General features: G+C 43.5%; 1 protein-coding gene across 1 annotated transcript in view; it reads left to right on the top strand.

Annotated features, from left to right (window-relative positions):
• Positions 1-24,091, top strand: part of FN1 (fibronectin 1) — a 55,317-nt gene that overhangs the window by 20,189 nt on the left and 11,037 nt on the right. The window contains exons 14-33 of the mRNA XM_054381191.1: positions 54-231; positions 353-529; positions 2,110-2,238; positions 2,351-2,440; positions 2,965-3,159; positions 4,549-4,821; positions 8,013-8,279; positions 9,830-9,924; positions 10,280-10,448; positions 10,764-10,850; positions 11,605-11,796; positions 14,049-14,321; positions 15,357-15,539; positions 16,529-16,618; positions 17,624-17,893; positions 18,293-18,409; positions 18,807-18,971; positions 19,688-19,843; positions 20,638-20,751; positions 22,455-22,724. Coding sequence (XP_054237166.1) covers positions 54-231; positions 353-529; positions 2,110-2,238; positions 2,351-2,440; positions 2,965-3,159; positions 4,549-4,821; positions 8,013-8,279; positions 9,830-9,924; positions 10,280-10,448; positions 10,764-10,850; positions 11,605-11,796; positions 14,049-14,321; positions 15,357-15,539; positions 16,529-16,618; positions 17,624-17,893; positions 18,293-18,409; positions 18,807-18,971; positions 19,688-19,843; positions 20,638-20,751; positions 22,455-22,724 — 3,490 coding nt within the window. The remainder of the gene's footprint in view (positions 1-53; positions 232-352; positions 530-2,109; positions 2,239-2,350; positions 2,441-2,964; positions 3,160-4,548; positions 4,822-8,012; positions 8,280-9,829; positions 9,925-10,279; positions 10,449-10,763; positions 10,851-11,604; positions 11,797-14,048; positions 14,322-15,356; positions 15,540-16,528; positions 16,619-17,623; positions 17,894-18,292; positions 18,410-18,806; positions 18,972-19,687; positions 19,844-20,637; positions 20,752-22,454; positions 22,725-24,091) is intronic.

Here is a 24,091-nt window from a genome sequence, read left to right as displayed (position 1 = left end):
GATACGTGTGCCTGCAGAATAGGGACTCCCACTGTTTGTCTGTGTTCTTACAGAAAAACTCTGGAAGGCAGTGGAAGGAAGCAACTGTCCCTGGCTACCAGAACTCCTACACCATCTCAGGCCTGAGGCCTGGTGTGATATACGAAGGGCAGCTCATCAGTGTTCAGCGGTATGGCCACAAAGAAGTCACCCGCTTTGATTTTACCACAACCAGCACCACAGCAGTGACAAGTATGTTGAACAGTGGGCATCCAGGCTAAACTAATCTCCTTCACCCAAGCCTGTTTTGTGCATCCCAGTTAACTCAGAAGTAGTGATGTTTTATTAAACTTCTCTTTATTCTCTCTTGTAGGCAACACTGTTTCAGGAGAGACAACTCTTCTTCCTCCTGTGGTTGCTACTTCAGAATCAGTCACTGAAATCACATCCAACAGCTTTGTTGTCTCCTGGGTTTCTGCTTCTGACACAGTTTCTGGATTCCGTGTAGAGTATGAGCTGAGTGAGGAGGGTGATGAGCCACAGTATCTTGGTGAGACAATATCTGAGTCTACTAGACCAAAGCATTGCTAAAAATACGTGACCATTTTCTGTGACAATCAGCATAGCTAGTGGCAACAGTGGAGATCTTGCTGTCTTTCAGTACGATTCAGTTAGGGTATGAGAGTGGCAGGACTAGCTCAGATTAAAACCTCACATAGTTTATTGCCCTTTCTCTATCAATGACACTAAATGCATGTACAAGAAAGAGTATGAAAATAAGACAAGTAGGTAGCAAAACCCCTTCAGAATACTTCCCCAGCATCCTGTAGCTCCCTGAGCCAAGGGATGGTAGATTTGTATGGGTGGATATATTTATTCCTTTCAGCACCATGAATTTGTCCAGTCTTTTTTTCCTTTTCAAATCATGTAAACTTACTGGCTTCCACAGCATCTTAAAGTGAGCAGCAGTGCAGAGGAGGAGAGAACCAAATCTGCTTTCTGAACCTACTGCTGTACCTTTGCTATACCTTTTTACTTTCATCAGAACAGACAAAGAGAGATGTTTTACAAATGCCCTCTTGGCTATTTGTCATCCCATGGATGTCTGTCCAGTCTACTTTGTCAGTTGTTTTATTTGGATCAGATCTTACTGTTCTTTGATGTGACAATTTAGCTAAGCTGGAAGGCTGGTTAAAGATGCTGAACTTAGATCTAGAAATTGAATCCACTTTTCTAACATCTGCTGTAGAGCCTGTGTCACCACACATAATTTCATCTTGAGTTTTTTCCCCCCAGTTTCCTGTCTTAACCATGGTAATAGCAATATCTCACAAGGATTTGAGGTCATAATAGCTAGTTGAACATAAGTGCGATAGGAGAACAACATGAGAAAATTAACAATAATTCTCCCTGGAGAGTTGCTCCCCTGAATTCACAGGCCTGGACTCATGAGCAGAAAGTGGCTTACACAGGGACTGCCAGCACCATCACCACCTTTCTTGTCTGCACACTGGCTGCCCAGCCAGCTGAGCTGTGTTGCAAAGCAGGTCCTGAGCTCATCTGTCTGCAGGCAGAGGCTTACAGGCAATTCCCAATTTCCCTTAAGGTGCTTGGCTTCAGTCTGGCCATTAAAGAGCTGCTTCATGGGGAATTTTCTACATCTGGCATGTAGGTGGACATCTGGGGGAAAGAAGGGAGGGAGGAAGTTCATCAGCCCATATAATGTCATTCTTCTCCACTTACGAGTCAGTCTTTCCATATAACCATGTGAAAATTTTTCCATACATTTCTATACTGAAAATAACAACAGTCTGGGTATGAAATGAGCACTCAGCTGAGATGGCTAAATGCCAGCAGAATGCAGGGGGCTGCCACTCAAGTTGCCTTGCCATGTCACACACCAAGCCTTTCTGTCGTAGCTGTTGTCTGTTCGCTAAGTACGGAGATCTATCCTGACTCTCCACACAAGCTGTTTTGATGTGGACTAAAGACACAGTGCAGAATGATTGCTATTTTATTGCAGGAAGACTGATTCAGCCAGATTAGAACAGAGGTCTTAATGATTTCATTGGGGGAAAAAGAAAAACGACAGAATTGCTAAGGCAGTCTTTTCTTTACCACCTTTCTCAGATCTTCCAAGCACAGCCACTTCTGTCAACATCCCTGACTTGCTTCCTGGTCGCAAGTATATTGTTAATGTCTATCAGATCTCTGAAGAAGGAGAGCAGAATCTGATCCTGTCTACTTCACAGACTACAGGTATGCGTGGGTGGGTGTTGCTGCACTTTGAAAGCTGCTTTTATCGTTTGCTCAATAAATTGTTACCTCTTACCCTCACTCTTGCTTTCCTCTTGTTTATTCCCTTAAACAGCTCCAGATGCACCTCCTGAGCACACTGTGGAAAGTGTAGATGACACATCAATTGTCATTAGCTGGAGCAGACCACAGGCTCCAATCACAGGTTTGTGGTCCTATTTTGGTAGCATCTGAAATCTAGACAAAAGAGAAAATGAAGTATAGCTCTGGGACAGAGGGCTAGTGCATAATTCTGCACAGTCTGGGAGACCAGGTGGAAAGCACATGGGCAGCCTAGCATTTGCTTGCTTCCTTGTCCAAAGCAGGCAATTCAGGAGGCTGGATGCAAAACTATTCCTTCTAGATTGATGTTAAATAAAACCGAGCTCCCTGACCTTCTCATTTTATCTGACATCCAAACCATCCTGTAACAAGCATGAAAAATGTGTAGACCTAAATCCACATCATAACTAAGAAATATTCTAGACCAGGTCAGATTATGCTTTGTAAGGCACTATGAATGTATCATCTGTGGATGAGATGTGAGCACAGGCATGCCACCGGTCCTGCTGAAGTTCAGGACTATTTTCATGAAACCTTAGCTTGGGGAGATCAGTTTAGCTTTCATTTCTAGCATTGCTTGTGCTAGCCTACTGATTGTGAAAACTAAATGTACTTCTCTCACTTTAGGCTACAGAATTATCTACACACCCTCTGTGGAAGGCAGCAGCACAGAGCTCAACCTTCCTGACACTGCAACCTCTGTAACACTCAGTGACTTGATGCCAGGTGTTCAGTACAATATCAGCATCTATGCAGTGGAAGAAAATCAGGAGAGTACTCCTGTCTTCATCCAACAGGAAACCACAGGTGTCCCACGCACAGGTAACAATCAGCACGTTCTGGATATCAGTCACTGAGTTTTCTGTGGGTACTTAGAGCCAAGTGACAATGCAGACTCAGATGGCTCTAGCTAAACCAGTCTTTGAATGGACTTGGTTCTGCTTTTTGTCATCCTTGTGGTTTTTAATTGTAAATGTCACTGGTATTCTAAAGCAAAGTCACACTCACTTATGAGTTGCCACAGTCAAGCCACAATTCTGCCTTAATAGGGTTGTAATTTCCAGGGAACGGACTGCAGGCAGGTCAAAAGTCTGGCCTTGCATTGTGCCTGTAGGAAAGAGATCAGAGTTTCCTAAGCTGTCTTAAGAGCGTTCTGCTAAGAGGTCTTCTTAAGAGCCTTGGTAAACCATTTTGTCTCAGTACTTGGCCTTCAGATGTTTAAGGATATGTACTTAGATACCACAACACAAACCCAAATGGTTCACCTGACTTCTCCTTCTTCCAGTCCTAATCACTGTCATTGCAATTGGTGAGAATAGGAGACTGTGCAGCACTGATGTACCAAAATAACAACATGCAATCTAAACTTGAGGCACAACCAATTAAAAAAAAAACCGGTTTCAGGGTTCTTTAAATATCCAATTGGGCTGAATAGCCAAACCAGAAGAAAGCATAGTGAAAGAACAGGGATCTGGTGTGGTAGCAGTGGAATGTGATGGTCCTGCAAGTTGCAAGCACATGTTTTCAAATGGGAACTTACCAGGAATGAACTCAGCTCAATGATTTTATGGTTTGGCATCTGTGTCTTCCAAAAATGTGCATTGGTTAGCCTTAGGGCAGTATCAGTCCTAATCTGAAGAAATTTCATTTGAACATAGCAATTCAAGGGTGCAGTACTGTGGACCAACACAGAGAACACAGAGGGAACTGGATTTTGTCTTTGCAGTAAGGCCAGATCTGCCCCTGTACTTGTTTAATTATAAAAGATGGATTTTAAGTTAATTACAGACGTTCAGAACACGCCATGTATTTTGAAAACCCTCCATTTTAATTTTAAAAGGATGTTCCTGTTTCCAGCCCCTGAAGTATTCCCTCCTGCCCCCAGGCTTTTGATTCTATGTGTACTTGAAGTTCTGTGGTGTATTACATCTGGTCTTATAGTTCTTTCTGAGACAGCAAGATACTTTCTAGGACTGAATGCATGTGATACTTATAACTGTGTGGTGACATTTTGAATTGTAGTCTGTTTGGCTAGGAATGTGTGTATGTATGTTTACAGTGAGGTTACCATGATGTTTTTAATTTGGTAAATACTCTTGAGCTAGCCATTGTTCCATCAAAATTAACTTTTTTCCTCCCATGTAAACCTAAAGCTTCTTCTGCCAATTGCTACAGGCTCCCTCTAACACCGTCCTATCGCTCTGTTCACAGATGAAGTTCCTTCACCCAAAGATCTGCAGTTTGTGGAGGTTTCTGATATAAAGATCACCATCATGTGGACCCCACCACAGAGCCAAGTGTCTGGCTATAGAGTGGAGGTGATCCCTGTCAATCGCCCAGGACACCATGGCCAGAGACTGCCTGTCACCAGGAGCTCTTTTGCTGAAGTTGTTGACCTGCTGCCTGGAACAACCTATCTCTTTAAGATCTTTGCTGTGAGCCAGGGAAGGGAGAGCAAACCTTTGACTGGAGAGCAAACCACCAGTAAGTCTTTCCTTCATGCTTTTTTCAACCTTTGAAGTGCAGATTTCTCTGTTGCTTGGAGAAATGTATAAACAGAGAACTTAATGTGCAACAGTTATAGCCCAGGAGGTATCCCATAACTGGGATGACAGGGCTGGGAATTCATTCAGTCAGACAATGATCTCTTCATCAGATTTATCCTCCTTTGGGGCTTTCCAATGGGAGTTTAACTCTCATGGCACTTTAAAACAATTTCATATGGCTGGAATTCAACTTCGTTATTACTGACTGAGAGTTGATGGGCTCTGCAGTTCTTTCACAGCACAAGAGTTCAGCCTGTGGGGTTTTTTTGTCCTTTTTTTTTTTTTTTGAGGATACCTTGAAGCATTTTTCAGCCTGACTTAGGTGCCTTGCTGAGATTGCTCTGAAAATCCCTCTCTCCTTTCTGACAGCTACATACCTATTTGTCTCCACTGGCAATAGTCAGTGTTCTGTGTGCACATGTAAGGACAGGCCTTGTCACTAAAAGGGCTGCATTTCAGCTCTGCCAGATCAGGCATTGCTTTCCACAGGCTGTCTCAGCACCCCAGAAACGTCACTGTCTTCCCAGGGAGACCTGGGGAACTGGTTTGCAGCAACCTCAATGGACTGTTGACAAGAGCCATGGGAAGCATATATATTTCAGGAAGAGATGTGCAGGAGCTCTCAGAACCTGACTGCTAATGACTTAGTGGCAGTGCAGCATGCCATTAGTGTGAGGCAAGATGACAAGCAAAGTAGTCTGTCAGGTGTTGCTTTTTGCCTTGCAGAAACGCAGAGAAGAGAGCAGATGTAGGCTTTCAGGTGGAAGAGGAGTTGAACATGGGTTCAGGTGGTTATCCCTGGTTGTGATCCAAGAAAAGCAAGTCAGACAGAACCTGGGATGTAGTTCATTTGAACAGACCTGTTCATTGGGCAATAGAAGAGTGACTTCTATTTACAGAAGTGACTGTGTTTATAGAAGAGTGTAGTGTTCTCTAAGTGGGTCCCATTATTCAAAGGATCAAAATTCAGCAGTGTGCATCTGCTGCTGTTCTGATACTTGTTGCTGAGAGCAACTTTTGAGAATTCAGCCTAATAAAGATGAGAGGGAAGGAAAAGAAGTGGGATAAGCTGTGAATACAGCTGTGCTGTTTGAGAGATACTATTTACTTACATCTGTAAAGTTACGAGACATGAATAGGGCCTCTCTCTCTTACCATCTCCTTTGACTTGGGGAAAATGGGATCCTTAAGCTTGTCCTTTGGCTTAGGTATATGACTTGAGTGTAGCATAGATGTTGTTAACACCCTCTCCTTTAAGTCAGGTTTTCAAAAGCAGGGGTGTGACTTAGGATTCCGAACCCTTGGAAGCATTTGAAGAAGTGCTTAGTTCCTAGTTAGATCTGTAAATCTTTCTGATTGTGTTTTCAGGAGCCATGGCTAGGTATAGAGCCACCTCTGAAAGTCCACAGAGAGGTGTGCATCAGGGCATAGACATTTGATTCAAACAGCACAGGAATGGTTGCAAATGTCTGGAATCATTTTCCATAGGCTACGATCATCCATGTAACTGCTTTCCCTAAACCACATTTTAGAAAGTATTCACATAAATTGCATCCTGTAATCGAAAGTCCTGGGAAACAGAAATCATTCAGAGTTCCCAAGGAAAGCCCTGCAGCAGAAGTCTCTTCCCACGGTGTAAATGCAATTCTCTTTTTGACCTTCCACAAATAAACTCTGTGTGTGTGTGTGTGGCTTTTTAATCTTCCACTTTTAAGTATGGGCAGAGGAAGTGATAAAAGCTTAATGTAGTTGTGTGGAAAGGAACTGACTGTAGGCTACAAATTGGAGGAAGATGATATGGTCCTTGTCAGAGGAGACTGAGAACACATTCAAATACCAAAGAGAGAAATAAAGCTGTCAGTCTGTGGGATGGAGGTGGACCTAAGGACTGTCACACTCATCCATTGTTTTTCAGAATGATATCCTCCATCTTTTCAAGTGGTGGAAGAAGGAACTCCTTGCTTCCTTTTCCCCTTCTCCTCAAAAAAGGAGAAAATGATTGGAGAAACAATAAAAGGGACAAAAACCCTTTCCTGCTGAGTCACTGGGAGAGTGAAGGAAACGTTAATTTTTATCACAAAAATGTTATTTACTCAGGGGAAGGAAAAGGCACTTGTCATAAAATGGAACCTTTCTTCACTGCTCTTGATTTCAACATATGATTGAGACCTAGAAAAGGTGGGGAAACTTGCCATGTAGACACTAGGTTCTTCACTGCAGCTGGTGCTACGCTGCTTGCTGTAAAGGCGAGTTGCTTATTTGTCTTTCCCCCTCTGAGCCTCATCATGTCTCAGCCGAGGGTAGCAACATCTCTGCCATTCACAGGGCTCCAGTGCAGTGCTGAAGAAGCTGTGTTGCTTCAGCCTCAAGTTTATGTAGTTTTCTGGGTTATCAGTTTCAGAGCTTCCCAGGGGCAGTGACAGAGTTGTTACATGAGTCCCATGGGGGGAGCACGCTTAGAACTGTTATGTAGTCAATTCCATGGTGTAGTTATTTTTAAATAGATCTAGAAACTGGTTTTATACAGAAAGTTGCTGACTGTTATTTATTTTTGCATTAAAATGACAAAGTGGGGGTGTTTTGTTTTGGGAAGAGACTTTGAGAGGGTAGAGAGTAAAACTGGGCAAAGATTTAAAAGAATAAATCTTTCTAGTGCAAAAGAGCTAAAGATAGGTTTTTGTGTGCGTGCTGACAAGTCTAAACTGAGCTGCATTTTAAAAAATGCTCAGCACTCATGAGAAACTGCTGAGATTCCTGAGTGAGCTTCGGTCCATCTGTCTTGCCTCAGTCGCTGGCCTGCCTTCCCATGGGATGGCATGTATGGCAGCCACCCAAATCACTGCAGCCTGCACCACACAGGTCTGCCTGGCCCAGCATAGTACTGGATGGCACTGAGGCATGGATATAGTTATTTCACTTCTATTTCCAGCTCTCTCCCATGGTCCTCACCTTCTGTTTTCCCTACTGTTATACATGTGCCCTATGTGAGAAATAAAGGCTCCACAATCACCTTGTATGCTCTTTTTTTTTTTTTTTTTTTTTTGCATGGTAACAGGCATGCTTTGGGAGTAGGAATGAAGTAGAGATACAGTTGGAAAATTGATGCATGTTCTACTTTTTCTTCCCCAGAGCTTGATGCTCCTACCAACCTGAGATTTCTCAATACCACGGAGCATTCAGTGTTAGTGTTGTGGACGCGGCCCCGCGCTGTGATCACAGGGTACCGCCTGACTGCAGGTCCTACAAGAGGAGGTCAACCAAGGACCTACAATGTGGGACCCTCTGCTACCAAGTACCTTCTCAGGAACTTGCAGCCTGGCACTGAGTACACCGTGTACCTTGTGGCAGTTAAAGATGACTTGCAAAGTGCCAGAGAGACTGGAGTCTTCACAACTTGTAAGTTTAACCAGGCTTGTATTCCTCCTCCCTGACACCCTGGCCTTTCTTCAAAACTTATGCTGAAAGTGACTATTATGAACTGGCTTACAGAAGAAGTTTTCTGAAGTGGCACCCCAGCAGAACTGCTTGGGAAATATTCTATTTTCTTCATTCCTTTGGCAGGAAAAAGAGTTATTTGCATCAAAAAGCTTTTAGTAAAATGTATGTCAGCTTTTTGGTGATTAAAATCAAAAGGGAGAACTTACTTCTGGTAGCTCCATTTTTGTCTAACTGAATGACAAAGAAATTTAGTTTTACTTGATCTTTCAGTTTGTTTGGTTTTGGCATGACAAATCAAGGAAAGCAAACAGCTCCCTTCAAATGGGCAAGGAATAATTAGCCTGTCATTTGTATAAAGCTGATGGCAGTCATTTCTCAAGCCCAAACTTACCATCCTGGGCAGCTCAACTGCAGTTCTAGAAACTGACACAATCATTGTATTTTACTCTTCTTTTATTTCTTCTTTTTTATATTTCAGTCATCTGTACTTGTGCTCTTGGCTTGGAAGAAATATTAAGCAAACTTTGGGAGGATAGGGAGTTCTGTAAGAACCCACACATACTTCTAGGAAGAATAAATAGATTGGCTGTTTAAATAATGATGAAGTAGTCATATAAACTAACAAAATTCAAAGCTATCCAAGCCCCAAACCACATCCTCTTTTCAGAAAAGAATGTGGTTTCTTTTAGAACAATGTGAAATTTAAATAAAGGTTCAAACTGTTAGAGTAGCACTGTTGACATTGGCAAGGTGCTCTTTTGCTGACAGATAGCCTTATCTATAAATATTTCTCCATGAGGCTATGGTTGGATATCTCAGATGAATATCACTTATTATTGCTGAAATGAATATTCTGTCTTGTCTAAATGAAACCAGTCCAGTTTAGGACTACAGATGAATAAAACAAATGATCATCATTAATAATGAGGTTAATTCAGATTAAAAGTTTTTTAAACTGATTTTGGGGTATGCAAAGGCTTTGGCTTCTATGTGATGTTTCTAACCTATCAATGACACCACAGACTACTCAGATTGTCTTTGAGCTCCTTTTCACTCTACTGACTTCAAAAGAGTTGAAGATGTTGGTGAGGGACAAGATGGTTGTAGCTGGGACAGCTAGATAACAGATAAGGGTATAGCATTCTGCTGATTGAATGGTGAGTGAAGGAGAAAAAGAAGTGAGTTTTTTTGAGAAACACTTCAGATATCATGCCAAAATCTTAGGCTTGGATGCATAGAGGACTCATGAGGCCCACTTCAGTATTTTTGTTTCCCTTAGGAAAACCAAAAGCACTGGCTGTGATGAAACCGCTTGCATGCTGTCTGTCAAGCGCAGCAGCAGACAGAATTGATCTGTCAGATCTCTCCCAAATCTCTGGATCTTTAGAACTTACATAGTTCAGCACTTACTATGTAACTCTTGTTATTTGGACTGCTGTAAATCTGTTTCTCTAACTGTACAGGCCATGGGAGTGGTGAGGCTTCAACTCTCTCAATTCACTTTACAGATCAACCTGCTGGCTCTGTTCCTCCTTTTAACACAGAGGTCACTGAGACTTCTATTGTCATCACCTGGACACCTGCCCCAAGGATTGGTTTCAAGGTGGGAGAAACTGAAGTCCCATGTTTCTTTTTTCCTCTTACTTCATTGTGATAGGAAGGACAGATTAGAGCTGTTTGCTGTGGACTGCAGTGAAGATAGCAGCACAAAGGAAAGAGGTACAAAAGGTACTGCTTACAGAGGACAGGTCTAGGTCACAGAGCTCAGTGCAAACACATCCTCTGGGCTTCAGGTCAAGTTCTTCAGCAGGACATCTGAAACACAAGTTACAGGATTAACAGTGGACATTCAGCATAAGGGCCTGTGGTACTCAGCCAAGATGCTGATAGTTAGCTGGGACAGGTGCATTTGAGACTGAAAATTTGCTAAATTTGCAAAATTTGCTACTTCTCTGCAGCTGGGTGTGCGCCCAAGCCAAGGTGGAGAGGCTCCCCGGGAAGTCATCTCTGATTCTGGCAGCATCGTGATCTCTGGCCTGACCCCTGGAGTGGAGTACACCTACAGCCTCACAGTCCTGATGGATGGCCAGGAGAGAGATACTCCCATCATCAGGAGAGTGACTACACGTAGGACATGTTTGCTTTTCTACAACTATTCCATGTAATCTTTGTTTCCTCTGTGCTCCTCAGATGAATGGCTGTCTTCTGGGAGTCAGTTCTAGTCTTTTCCTTCTGCCATGGTCTGTGGAAGATGTTTTTCTTCCTGATGCATAGGTGACAGTAACACTAGCTCATGCAATGCAGGGTCACAACTTCAGGACAGTATTTTTTAGCTAATTTTGAAATGTAAAGATTTCAAATGTAATCTGGGGAGGAGGGATGCTGATGGAGCTAGCGTGACTCTCAGTGCCATAAATGACCCATCTGTCTGATTGCTTGCAGCACTGTCCCCACCAACCAACCTGCGCCTGGAGCCCAATCCTGATACTGGGATCCTGGTAGTCTCTTGGGATAGAAGCACAACTCCAGGTAACAACGTGAACTCACACTATGCTCAAACCTCTTGCAGCAGAACACTAATGTTGGCTCTCTGATGCCTTGCAGTTCATTAAGGAAACATGATGGGAATCCTGCTGTTGAGTAATTTAAAGACAAATGTACATATTTCTAGATATATTCAAGGACATGATTTACAGTTAAGTATAGGTTGCTATAGGGCTCTTCATGATTTCCATCCCATTTAAAATGCCATTTTTGGAGTATGAATGTGTTTAAATAGTTTTTCTGGTTTTGGTATTTGAAGGATTTCTTCAAATATACTGAGTGGTTTAAAAAAAAAGTAGTCCAAAGGAAAAGAAGGCAAAATGGTGGTGAAGAATGAGTTCGTGTTGCTGAGAGTAAGCATGGGACTCTGACAGTGTTGAAGATGAACTCTTCTCCCACAATAGTTGATGAGAGATACACAATTAACTTTGGCAACACGGGGATTGACAGCTTTTTGAAAAGCCTACTTTATCATTAGGTGGTTTTTTTTTTTTTTTTGGCAGGTCATGAGTTTTTCAGTTAAGGTCTCAAATGGAACTGAAATTACAATGAAAGTGACATGGCTGCCTCCTAGGAAGCTCCTTTTGGGGTGCTTGACTAAGCAACATCTTGCTTACTGGGCTCAGGGTGGCAAAATCACTTGTAAAATTATATGTATTTGCTTCAGTTGCTTGTACTGAGGCCTGATGTAAATCAATACAGCTTGAGATAACTGCATGCTGATATATCTGTGTTTCAGGCATCAGTGGGTACCGAGTGACCACTGCTCCTACCAATGGGCAGCAGGGTTCAACCTTGGAGGAAGTTGTAGGTGCAGATGAGACCACCTGCACCTTTGAAAACCTAAACCCTGGTGTGGAGTACAACGTCAGTGTTTACTCAGTCAAGGATGACCAGGAGAGCGTTCCCATCTCTGAAACCATCACACAAGGTAATGAAAGGATGAGTAGCAGTTTTAGCCACTCAAAGTCAAATTGTTGAGTCCAAGAGCTCCACATTGCAGAACTCCTATTAGTCTGATGGCAGAGGGTGTAGACTCAGTATTCAATCTCAAGAAGCAGAATAGCTGTGTACCAACATGTGACAGAGCAGTTTTTATACCCATGTACTTCTCTACACAGCCAGTCTACATTGCCTGTCAACAGGGTGGTGATGAAGAGATGGATCTGTTGTATTGCTACACTGAGCTAGGGAGCAAGAGAGACTTTAACTTGACCCTGCAGTGCCCCAGCATCTGGAGCACAGCTGAAGGAAATAGGAAGTAGATGAAGAGAGGTATGAGCGAGAAGCGAGCACAGGAGAAATTTTGGCAGCTGTAGTGGCAGGAGATCACTTCAGAACAAAGGAGAGGAAAGCCAAGATTGAAAGGTCTGTCACTAGCACTTCTGGGACACAAAGTGGTGTGTGCCACCTCACACTACATGAAACTACCTTTATAACCACATCAGCAGAATTAACGTGCATCTCCCCAAATGGTTTAATTTCATTTTCCTTTGTGAGGGCTTTGTTTGTTTATGTTTCTGCTCAGCCCTGAAATGATGCCAGCTACCGTGTGTGCTTGCTCTTATAACACTGCCTTAAAATTTCCATGCTTCACTGAAGTGCTGTATGCTCCCTGGAGGTGAACTAATGCTGTGATACTGTGTAATTAAAGCAGTAATAATCTTTAGCCCTTTACTGTCTGCTGGTGGGGGAAAGCTAAGAATGTATGTCTCTGGCTTTTAGCACTCTTTAAAGGTGATATGGAACAGGCATTCCATGTGGATAAACAATGATTTTTACAGAAAACTGGCAAATTTTTTGCATCTCTTCTGTAAAACATGTCTTTTCCTGGAAGGACATTAAAATAGAATGTAACCACTATTATTAAAGCCACTCTTTTGCATATTACTGTCCCATAATAATGTTTAAGCTAACTTGTAATGATCCAACAGAATGGATACCCAGTCCTGCATCTTTGGTGTCTGATCCTGGGTAGGAAGAATCAGTAGTTCCCACTGATTTTGGGGTTGCCATGCTGAAGTTACAGAGCCAAACCTTGTTGCTTAAACCAATATCAGTCTATTGACTTGAGCATCTGAGGGTTTGGCAATTGTCCCTGAAAGATGTATCTAACATTCCCCATTTCCTGCCCAACTCTGTCCTTAACATGCAGGAAAATAATAGCTTTTCTAGCAGGATTGATATCAACAGGGAAAACAGGCACAGCTCTGCTTGTTTGCCCTACAGAAATTTAGGCAATATCTAGAAGGTCATTAAAGAGGATCCTTATTCAGTGGCTTAATGCCAAGATCTTGAACAATTTAGCCAACAAATTGAGTCGGCCTCTTGGCTGCATCATATGCTGGGCATTACCTTTGAATATGGGCATGTTGTCACTCTCAGAGAATTCTTACCTTCTAAAGGTCATTTTTAATCATTTGCCATCTTTCCAGGAAGGTGCTTTTGTTACTCTTTTGTACCATCTGTTTTTAGTGCATAGATTGCATCAGTTAGTGGTAAGTAGAACTTGAGGAATTCTAGGCCAGATCCTCAAGCCTTTACAGGGATTTGAGAAGTTTTTCCAAGTCCAGTGTAAACAGTTTGGATAATGGATGATCAACCCTGTAACTTTGTGATGGTTCTCACCAGCTAAGGGTGTGGTCTGATTTTAGCTCCCTCAAATAGGTTGATATTTATGATTCCAGTGATAAAAGTTAGATCATTAGAAGAAGAAAAAAATTCTAGGGGGTTGATCAACGGTTACTTCAGAGGAGCTATTTTATTTATATGCTAATAGACTTTGATATCTTGTTTTCTACCCAAAACCATAAAATGGGATATTTTTTTCACTTTATTTTCATCAGAAGGTGACAGGTCTTTATGGTTCCCCATTGCTCAAAGTAAATTTGTTGCAAGTGTCTCTTGTAGGACATTTTGGTATGTCTGAAGCAGAAGTGTATTGCCTCTCTGGGGAGGCAGCTGGAGACTGCACTGAAGGGTACAATAGAAAAAAAAAAAAACAACAAAACTCAAACACCAAACCCCCTCCTTTTCTTTCCAAACCCAAAGAGAAGTTCTGCATATCACCGCAATTGCTTCCACAGTTCTGTCAATGTTAAGAGTGATGAACACTGCTTTTTTCTCCCTTGTCTGTCTTTTGCCTCTGTCTTTGCCTTTCCCATGTGCTCTTTAACTCATTAGAGGTGCCCCAACTCACTGACCTAAGCTTTGTTGACATAACTGACTCAAGCATCGGCCTGAGGTGGACCCCGCTAAATGCCTCCACCATTATTGGGTACCGCATCACTGTAGTTGCAGCAGGAGAAAGTGTCCCTATTTTTGAAGATTTTGTGGACTCCTCAGTAGGATACTACACAGTCACAGGCTTGGAGCCGGGCATTGATTACGACATCAGTGTAATCACACTCATTAATGGCGGAGAGAGCGCCCCTACCACTCTGACACAGCAAACGGGTGAATTTTGAAAACTTCTGTCTTTTGTGACATGGACAGTGTTTCATGCTGTCACTGGCTGTCAGGATCATGGGGCCTTGTCCAAAGAGGAATCGAGCTGCTCACTGAGGGGAAGCCAGGCAGACTCAGCTGTAAATGGCAGCTGAGGGTGGCTATGCAATGCTCAGTTTTCTGACCTGAGGCATTTTCATACTGTGAAAGGCTGCAGACTTGCCAGGCTTGTTCACCTTCTGCTATTCAGATTTCCAGGGTCCAGCTGGAATCAAGAGCCTGAAACATGATCTGTGTATTCACCAGACTCGTAAACAGTGATTTCCTAAAACATGAGCCAGAGGGAGGAGCAGTTCAGCAGACACCCCTCCAGCTGTTGATAGCTGTTTGAGCTTCCAGCAAGCTGTTTCAGTGGTGGCCCCACTCTTTGCACAATGCCCCAAAGGATGCAGGTGAAACGGCACTCTCTGAGTACATGCCACTGACAGCCATGCCACACTGTCAAGGGTCTCTGTAGTGCATGAGCAGGCGGTGAGCTGAAAAATGGTTCTTGCATGAAGTCCTGTTGTGTTTGAAAATCCTGAGGCTGTAAATCCTTCCACACAAGTAGAAGTAGAATCATAGGAAATTAGTGATATACCTTCTCCTCTCCTGTGTATGCATGTATGAATTCTAGATGAGATTACTTTTCCATCTGTAGGCTGCTGTATGGCAACTTTAAACCTCTCTTGGCTCCCCATCGGTAATATGAAATCCAGCTGCAAGGAGCACATTACTGACACTTGCTACCTTGTTTTCAAATTAAGCCCATGGGGTATATTTAACATATTGGGAATTGCCAAGACGTTAAGGGAGCCTGACAGTAGTGCAGACATATTTTCTCTTAACTGTAGTAGAACTCGGATGTAGTTTAGAAGTCTGTTTGCATGGGTCTGATATAGTCAGTTATGCATGAGATACTTTCTCTGGTGATTACCTGAACAAACATCTCAATCCACTTTTATTAATCAGAGAACTAAAATACACTTGTTCTTTGCTATGTAGCTGTGCCTCCTCCCACTGATCTCCGCTTCACTAATGTGGGGCCTGATACTATGAGAGTGACTTGGAGTGCACCAACTTCCATTGTGCTGAGCAATTTCTTGGTGCGCTACTCACCTGTGAAGAAGGATGAGGATGTGGCAGAGCTGACAATTTCACCTTCAGACAACATGGTGATTTTAACAAGTAAGTGGGTTACCTGCAGAAGTTAAATATAGAAGGCCCCTTTATACATGACATAAGGCAAAAGAAAAATTGCTTACTGTAAGTATAACTGGCCAAATTCTCAGCTGATCTAAGCAGATGTCAAAGTAGCCTCCTATATACTCACACTAAATGGGATTTGGCCACTTTCTTTACTCAAGTTAAAGCCAAACCACAGGAAAGTTTTTCCCATTGATCCAATGATGAATCCAGACTATGGGGCAATTGCTTTGGTTTACAAGCCTGGTTAGGTATTAAGACTAAATACATATTATTCACGTGGTTTTCCAAAAACATCAAGGACTTGCAGTGCAGAGGTTCAGCGAAAGGATTAAAATGTGCAAAAGGTCATTACTCCCTTAGTTTTGTATGCTCAGGACCTGAAAATAAATACTCATTGGAACCTTACAGGACATGGCAACAAAATGTGGGCATTTTCAAAAGCTGACAGTAATTTTTGCTGGTGCAAAGGTGGTTTTACATTTGAAGTTGTTTTTTTTTTGTTTGTTTGTTTTGTTTTGTTTTGTTTTAATCTGCCCTGAAATCAGGTTGGTTGAGTGAGAGGCAATACACAGTTTCGGAATAAGAGTCCAGATCTGGAGCTCGTCTGAATTGGAATAGCTTTGTTGGAAATCCTTGGTCCTCCAGTTTGGTTAAAACCTAAAGCTTTAGCCTGGTGCATAACTGAACTACTGGATAACTAGAAGAAACTCAGTAGAAAACTAACCCCTAGCCAGTTTCCACAAGCTAATGTAGAAATGATAGAGGATACCATGCTCCTTCAGGCTAAAATGTTGCAAGCAGCCATGATGCCACAAAAAATTATTTAACTTTTTTACTGTCCTGGAGGCTCGGATCTTCCATCAAGCAGAACCTGATTGCCTCCCTTAAGAAACAGTTAAAATTGCGTAGGTTGAGTGACTTCTAGCTATTAGTAAAGATGTCTAAATTCCTGTACTTAAACTCCACAGATCTGCTCCCTGGTACTGAATATCTAGTGAGAGTCTACAGTGTTTCTGAGCAACATGAGAGTGCACCTTTGTCTGGAATCCAGAAAACAGGTACTTCAGTGCACCCTGAGACACATGTGCAATTAATGCCACTCATGAAGTAATTGTTAACATGACTTTGTCTCTCTTTTTTGTGTATTGCTACCTCATTGATGGGTAATCAGCTAGATATCAAAGAGCAATTCAGTGCATGTCTTGGGTAAACACTGGGAAATTTTATGTTTCGTTAGGTCTGAGAGGCAGAATTTGTTTTTAAACAGGGCATCATATGCCCTGGTGTGAATGTACAGATAGAATCGTAGAATGGTCCAGGCCGGAACGGGCCACCAAAGGTCATCTAGTCTGACCTCCTCACAGTCAGCAGGGACATCCCCAACTAGATCAGGTTGCCCAGGGCCTTGTCAAGTCTTGAATATCTCCAGGGAAGGGGCCTCAACCACCTCCCTGGGCAATCCGCTCCAGCATTCCACCACCCTCATAGTGAAGAACTTCTTCCCGACATCCAATCCAAATCCACTCCTCTCTAGTTTGAAGCCATTGCCCCTCATCCTGTCATCACAGGCCCTTGCAAACAGTCTCTCCCCATCCTTCCTGTAGGCCCCCCTCAGGTACTGGAAGGTTGCCATCAGGTCTCCCTGGAGCCTCCTCCTCTCCAGGCTGAACAACCCCAGCTCCCTCAGCCTGTCCCCACAGCAGAGGTGGTCCAACCCCTGATCACTCCCATGGCACCCTTCCAGACCTTCTCCATCAGGACAAGCCTAGACAGAGCCTATTGTATCTGTCACTGAGTCTTTCCTGTTTCATGGCTGTGTCACTGGTCTTCACTGGTCATGTGCCTTGTTTTATGCCGTGTTCTCTGTGTGTGCCATGTGCTTTCCCTGTACCTGCATTACACTGCATGTTCAATCTCACTCTGATCCTGAGCAAGTATTTCTTTAGTTCGGTGGCTGAATAGCATTTGGCTTAGGATCTGGCTGAGCTTAATGAAACATGGCAGTGGTGATGATGACCAGTAATTCAGTTGGGCTCAGTCTCTTGTCTCTTTGAAATACGCAGCTCTTGATTCCCCCACTGGCCTTGACTTCTCGGACATAACTGCCAATTCTTTCACCGTCCACTGGATTGCTCCTCGTGCCGCCATTACGGGCTACAAGATCCGGCATCACCCAGAGCAGGGCGTTGGCAGGCCCAAGGAGGACCGTGTGCCCCCCTCACGCAACTCCATCACCCTTACCAACCTGCTTCCCGGAACTGAATATGTGGTCAGTGTCATCGCCATCAGCGGCAGGGAGGAGAGCATACCCTTGGTTGGCCAGCAAACAACAGGTAAGCCTTGAGAGAGCGCTGGCTAAAAGTCACTGCGAGGATTTTGGATGTCCTCTGCCAGAGCAGTTACTGTTAAACCAGATCTGCCTTACCAGATGGTGAAGCTCTGCTCCTGAGGAAGTGCCTGTGGTGCTGAGGTAGGGCATGATTTAGAAACAAGTGGGAGGACCCAAGCTACTTTCAGATCAAGTCAGATGTCTTTAGGGCCAGCAGAACTTTTTTATTTGTTAAATCTAGTCCAATGCCAGAAATTTTTTAACCAGACACATCTCTTGTAGAGATGTGTGCACTGGGCTAGAACTAGGACCAATGAGTAGCAAGGGAGCATGGTGTGATAAGTGAAACGTGTACCTGGTGTAGGTTAATTGTGTTTAAACACTCAATTTTCTGTTTTTCTAGTGTCTGATGTTCCAAGGGACCTAGAAGTCACCCCCACCAGCCCAACCAGCCTTGTAATTTCCTGGGATGCTCCTGCAGTAACAGTCAGATACTACCGGATCACTTATGGTGAAACAGGTGAGGGCAGGCTGCTATGGCCAGTCACAGACCAGAAGCTGTATTCTATTCTGAGGCTATTAGTAAGCTGCAGAAAACAGCAAAGGCAAGCTTGGCTGCAGCAGGCAATCTCTTGTATCTCTGAGAGTCTTGCATCATATTTAGAGAACTTTTAAAAGAGAGCAAATAATTTTTTTTTGTCTGCCAAACAGAAAGCGCTTCTGGAGCACTGCAATCATTTTAGAGGTGGTTCTGTGTGCCTGTTTCATTCTTTTCATTGGATTGGTCTCAACCTGCTGAAATCAACAGGGTCATCTCTTCAACTTGATGCACATAGGATTGTTCTGGATTTTGTATTGATCTAAAATGTATAATTTAGAAATTAATTATATTTCTTTTTTTACCTCATCCCCTTTAGGTGGAAGCAGCCCCGTGCAGGAGTTTACAGTGCCTGGCACCATGTCCACTGCTACCATCACTGGCCTCAAACCAGGCGTAGACTACACCATCACTGTGTATGCTGTAACTGGCCGTGGAGACAGCCCTGCCAGTAGCAAGCCAGTCACTGTCACCTACAAAACAGGTGAGACCTCTTTAAACAAAACAAACAAACAAACAAATCTACAAAAACTCCTTATGTCTTTGTGTTGGCTTATCCCCATAAATTTGTGTCACTGATCCCTGGTTTCTTTTAGAAGTCATGGGCTCTGTTGTAAGCCCGTAATTTTAAGTGGACCTGCGTATCCTGATGACCCACCATGATAAAGACACAATATAGAAGGGGATCATGGACTTGGACTTTTGGAGGAGGGCATCCCTGTGGAGTCCAGATGGGGATACAAGCAAGATTAGACTGCTTATGCAGAGTGGAAATCCTATTTGGATCTCATTTCATGGGGTTACTTCTGAGCTAACTCTGGTGTTTCTGGTGCAGTCATATTCTTTAATCTTGATGAGAGAGACCTGACTTTCTAACTCCAGGACCATTGTCTCACTCCTCATTTGGACATAGCCTAAGCCTTCTCCTACTGTAGCTGCAGATAAAGGCATTTAGCAGCCTTTAAAACAACACAGATCCTCAACTAATGCTGATATGAGCTCAGTCACCCACACCTTATGGTTAAGGTTTTTTGCTCAGGGCTAGCATGAGGGATGAATAAGTAGCAGCAGGTGGGTTTTTTGTTCTAAGAAGCACAGGCTAGGAAAGACAGAGTAGAATAAAATTCAGCTAGGAGACAACAGTGGAAGGAGGATTTCCTGTACCAACATACTCAGAAGAAAACTACTTTTGTTGCCCAGAAATAGACACACCATCCCAGATGCAAGTTACCGATGTCCAGGACAACAGTATCAGCATCAGATGGCTTCCTTCAACATCCCCAGTCACAGGGTACCGCGTGACAGCTGTCCCCAAGAAAGGACACGGGCCCACAAAAACTAAAAATGTCCCTGCAGGTAAGAAGATATGACATCCTTCACCAGATCTGTTAGGAAGGCAAGATGTGCCCACTAGAATCAACACTATCAGGCACTAGGCACATGCTTGAAGTCACTTTCTCCTGCTTGTACCTTTTTTTGCCATCCTTCTGACTTCGGTAGGGTCTCATCCCCAGGAGAAGCTAGGGCAAAGCTTTGTCCTGAAAGCTTCACATCTTTCTGACACCACTGTGCTTCAAAGGCTTGTTCTTGGCAACCTCAGTGCCTCTGAAAGGCACCTAGATTTTAAAGAAATGCCATTGGATTTTCCATCATCCAGCAAAATTTCCTCTGAAATCCTTCTGAAGGTCACATAACATGACCCTTGGTCATAGCATGGACTCAGTCACATATGCTGCAGGCTGGACCTCATTTCCACAGAACCTGCCTGTTCTCAGAAGCACAGTGCATTTTGTGGGATCTGTAGAGATTAGTACTCTGGGATGCTTGTGAGGCAGTTGGGTTAATGGTTAGTCGTATCTCCCCCTGAATGATGAAAGCTGGTCTTGTCTTGCCCTATTTTTTCCACTGTGCTGACCTGCCCTTTTAGCTGTGGGGCTTCAAGCAGGTAAAAATTGCAGATGCCTTGCTGTGCACTGCCATTGAAGCAAGGTGCAAGCAAAAGGCAATCTTGATAGGGCAATCTTGTGTTGTTTTAATGATGTTTGTTCATGGTATGGCTTATAAAGGCCCTTCATTCAGTGCTGCTAGGAGGCCAGTTTCCTGCAGCTTTGTGCAGCTGCAGGTGGACTAAAGTTGTTCTTTCCTGCCAGATCAAACGCAAGTCACGATTGAAGGTCTGCAGCCTACAGTTGAGTATATGGTCAGTGTCTACGCCCAGAATCAGAACGGAGAGAGCCTCCCCTTGGTTGAAACAGCTGTCACCAGTATGTATTTCACTTCATGGTAACAGAACAAATGTTATCTATGGGTATCTGAACCTACCATGCAGCATCACATCCCCACAGCCACAAGCAAGTGGCAGGTTCCTAGTCTGCAGGAGAATGCAAGGTGGTCTGCCCTGTGATAAGTACCATGCACCTAAGTCGCAGATGCTGGCAAAAATACAGTCCCTCTCCCTCAAACACTGGCAAAATGCAATTCCCCACTGCCTCAAAATGCTGTGCTTCTGATTTTCTTTCACTAAAGCCACAAAATCTCTTGGGGTTTTGTTTGCCCTCAGCCAATCAGAGGAAAAAAATGTGCAAAGATCTTCTTTCTGGAGCTAGGTGGCAAAGGTGATTACTGATAAGAGTCTGAACTGAGCTTGGGAGCACCTGCCCTGTGCTGACAGAGTAAAGGAAAACACAGGAGTTATATAAAGAGCTTGGGATGAAGCACTGCAAAAGAGGACAGCTCAGCCCTCGAGTTACTGTATCTGCCTGTACAAGATGACGGTACTGCTCTGGACACAGAGGAGGGAGCAAGTGAGAACATGTAACTCAGAGGGATCTCTCTGATGTTAAGTGCCTTATCAGGGATACCTCTGGGGTAAGGATTTGCATACCTGTTATTCCCTTGCTCAGGCTTGTATTCAAAACACAGCTGGGCCTCAGAAACTTAGATAAGGTAGCAGGAGCTTCTCTGAAGCTTTGCAGAAGCAGGAAAAGAGTCTGCATAAATTTCAAGACAACAAATTCCTGCATAAAAATCACCTTTGCCAGCTAGATAACACAGAAACTTCAGGACTAATATAACATGACAAATAATCTTATAGAGAAGCATAATTTGGGTCCAATATAAAATTTTGTACAACAAATGGGTGTAGCTCTGTGGTAGCCACACTAGACTTCAGCAGATCGAGGCTCACTTACCTTGCTGCCTGGCACTGAGCTCCCACCTTGCTAGGAAATTGGTCTAATGAATTGGTCTAATTTGGTCTAATGAATTGATCTAATTTGAAAATGTGCCTATCACCCAGTTGCACCCGTGGACATCCCCTGTGCACTCTATACAAAGCTGAAACATATTTCTAACTGATTTTAAAATACAAAAATACTGAATAATTTGTTTTCTTGATAAATGTGTTAATTGGATTTTAATTTATGAAAGAAAATAGTGGGACTGATTCTCCTTGGACTGGAACTTTGCACAGTAGCTTATAGTAGTGAAAAACAAGTGCAGCATGAATCCAGACTTACCGAGTCAGGTGAGTTGTCTGGCTTTAGCACTGGAAACCAGTTACTGTCTCTGGTGGTAGAAATGGGTCTTTAAATACCTGTTTCTTATACTCTTGACTGCATTGCAGTAGCTTAATGCTTCTAGAGTTGTGTGAAAAGGGTTTCTGTGCTAAGGGGGCTCGAAAACAAATCAAGATTGGTGTCCTGCCTGCTTTGAATGTGGCAATGCAAATACTTTCAGTTTCAAGATGGCCAAGATTGCCTTCCTGCTATCTGGCACCCACAAGCTCTCAGCCCTACTCTGCACAGGTATAAGCATGTGTACAAGGTGCAGCACAGAGGAGAATCAAGTGCCCCCTCACCTGTGCAAAACTGAAAACTGCTTTGCATGTAACAGAAATGCTTTTTATTTTCCTCACCCACAACCTGCTTTTTATCACATAACCTCTTACCGTTAATTTGCCTAACAGACATTGACCGCCCTAAAGGACTAACATTCACTGAGGTGGATGTTGATTCCATCAAAATTGCTTGGGAAAGCCCGCAGGGGCAAGTCACCAGGTACAAGGTGACCTACTCAAGCCCTGAGGATGGAATCCATGAGCTATTGCCGGCCCCAGGTGGCGAAGAAGACACTGCTGAGCTGCATGGCCTCAGGCCAGGTTCTGAGTACACTATCAATATCGTTGCCATATACGATGACATGGAGAGCCTGCCCCTCACTGGGACCCAGTGCACAGGTACACCTTTAACTACACCACCCAGCAGGCCATGGCAGCGGTGGCTTCTGCCTAGTTGGGTAAAGTGTGCTCCCATGCTGGTACTGAACTGGTACCGAATTGGTACTCCGTGCCAGGGAAACCCCAGGGGCAGCCAAGGGATGCAATTGCTCTTGAGAGCTGGCTCAGTTGGTGCTGGAGAGCTGACTGCTGGCAGAGTCAGCCTACACGCACACTAGCAAAGGCAAGGAATGAAGAAGCAAATTCTAGGATGTTAGCTTATAGCCTTCTCTCAGTCCTCGAGTGGATCAGTAATGTTTGGTCTTTAGTCATGGAGCCTAATTCATGGTGAACCCTGATCCTAAAATGCTTGCCTTTAGGATATGGGACACCTGCAATCAGTTACCAACAACAGAGAGGTTAGAGCAGCTATCATCCCCCAGGGTCCTTGCTGCTGGATGAGGCACAAAGGTCAGCATGAAGGGCTAAGAGATCACTTAACCCTCAGGTCTCACAGAGCCTTTAGGTCTTTCACCAGCACTACCCTAACGACTACAGCCCATGTGCGTGCACACATCCTGTGCTCACATCATCTCCAGAGAAGAGGATACACTCCATTTAGGAGAGTCCCTTATGTGCCATTCTGATCCATTTCCCTATAAAACACATTTTAAACTCCTCTGTGAAAAAAGAAAAAGGAAACTAATTGCTTGAGATAAAATTACTTCCAGCAACATGGAATCCGTTGCAAAGCTTTCAGCATTACCAGATGTGTCTTTATTACAATGGTGCTACCTTTGTAATAAAGGTCTGTCATTCATTTGTGGATGAAAAGTTGGTGCTGTAATTCCAGGGGTGTAATGAAGACAGTGGTTTCTAGTGTGCAGATTGCTATACTAAACTGAAGCCAAGTGCTGTAATGATTGAAGCAGCTGGTGAACTACCTGCCAGAAATCCAAATACAGTAATTTTTAAATCCCACTCTCTGTGGTTTACCCTTGGTGGGCTGTTCAAAAGCGTACTTGAGGTCATTTAAGACTTCCCATTGACTCTCATGGGCTTTAGACAGAGCTCTGAGCAAAACAACAAGAGAGAATTATCTTGTATTTCCACTCTATAATTAGAAAGTTTCACAGCAGCATGCTGTGAAGTGGGCACTATGGTAAGGTATATATATTTTTTTCCTGTTTACAGCCCAAGGATTGCCAACAGTAAAGCAAAAAAGTGCTTCAATGGATGCCCCTTTTTATGCAAACATTTTAAAGATATCAGATGTGTTAATTCATGAACAGACTCTTGTGTGATGAGCCTTGTGGCCACCACAGCTCTGCTTTTCCATTGCCTCGCTCTCTGTGTAGCAGTTTGTTTGTGTAAGTGGCTGTAAAATG

Source organism: Indicator indicator, chromosome 5 (assembly GCF_027791375.1).
Source record: "Indicator indicator isolate 239-I01 chromosome 5, UM_Iind_1.1, whole genome shotgun sequence".
In the NCBI taxonomy this organism is placed as follows: Eukaryota; Metazoa; Chordata; class Aves; order Piciformes; family Indicatoridae; genus Indicator; species Indicator indicator.
This window is presented reverse-complemented; position numbering and strand designations above follow the sequence as displayed.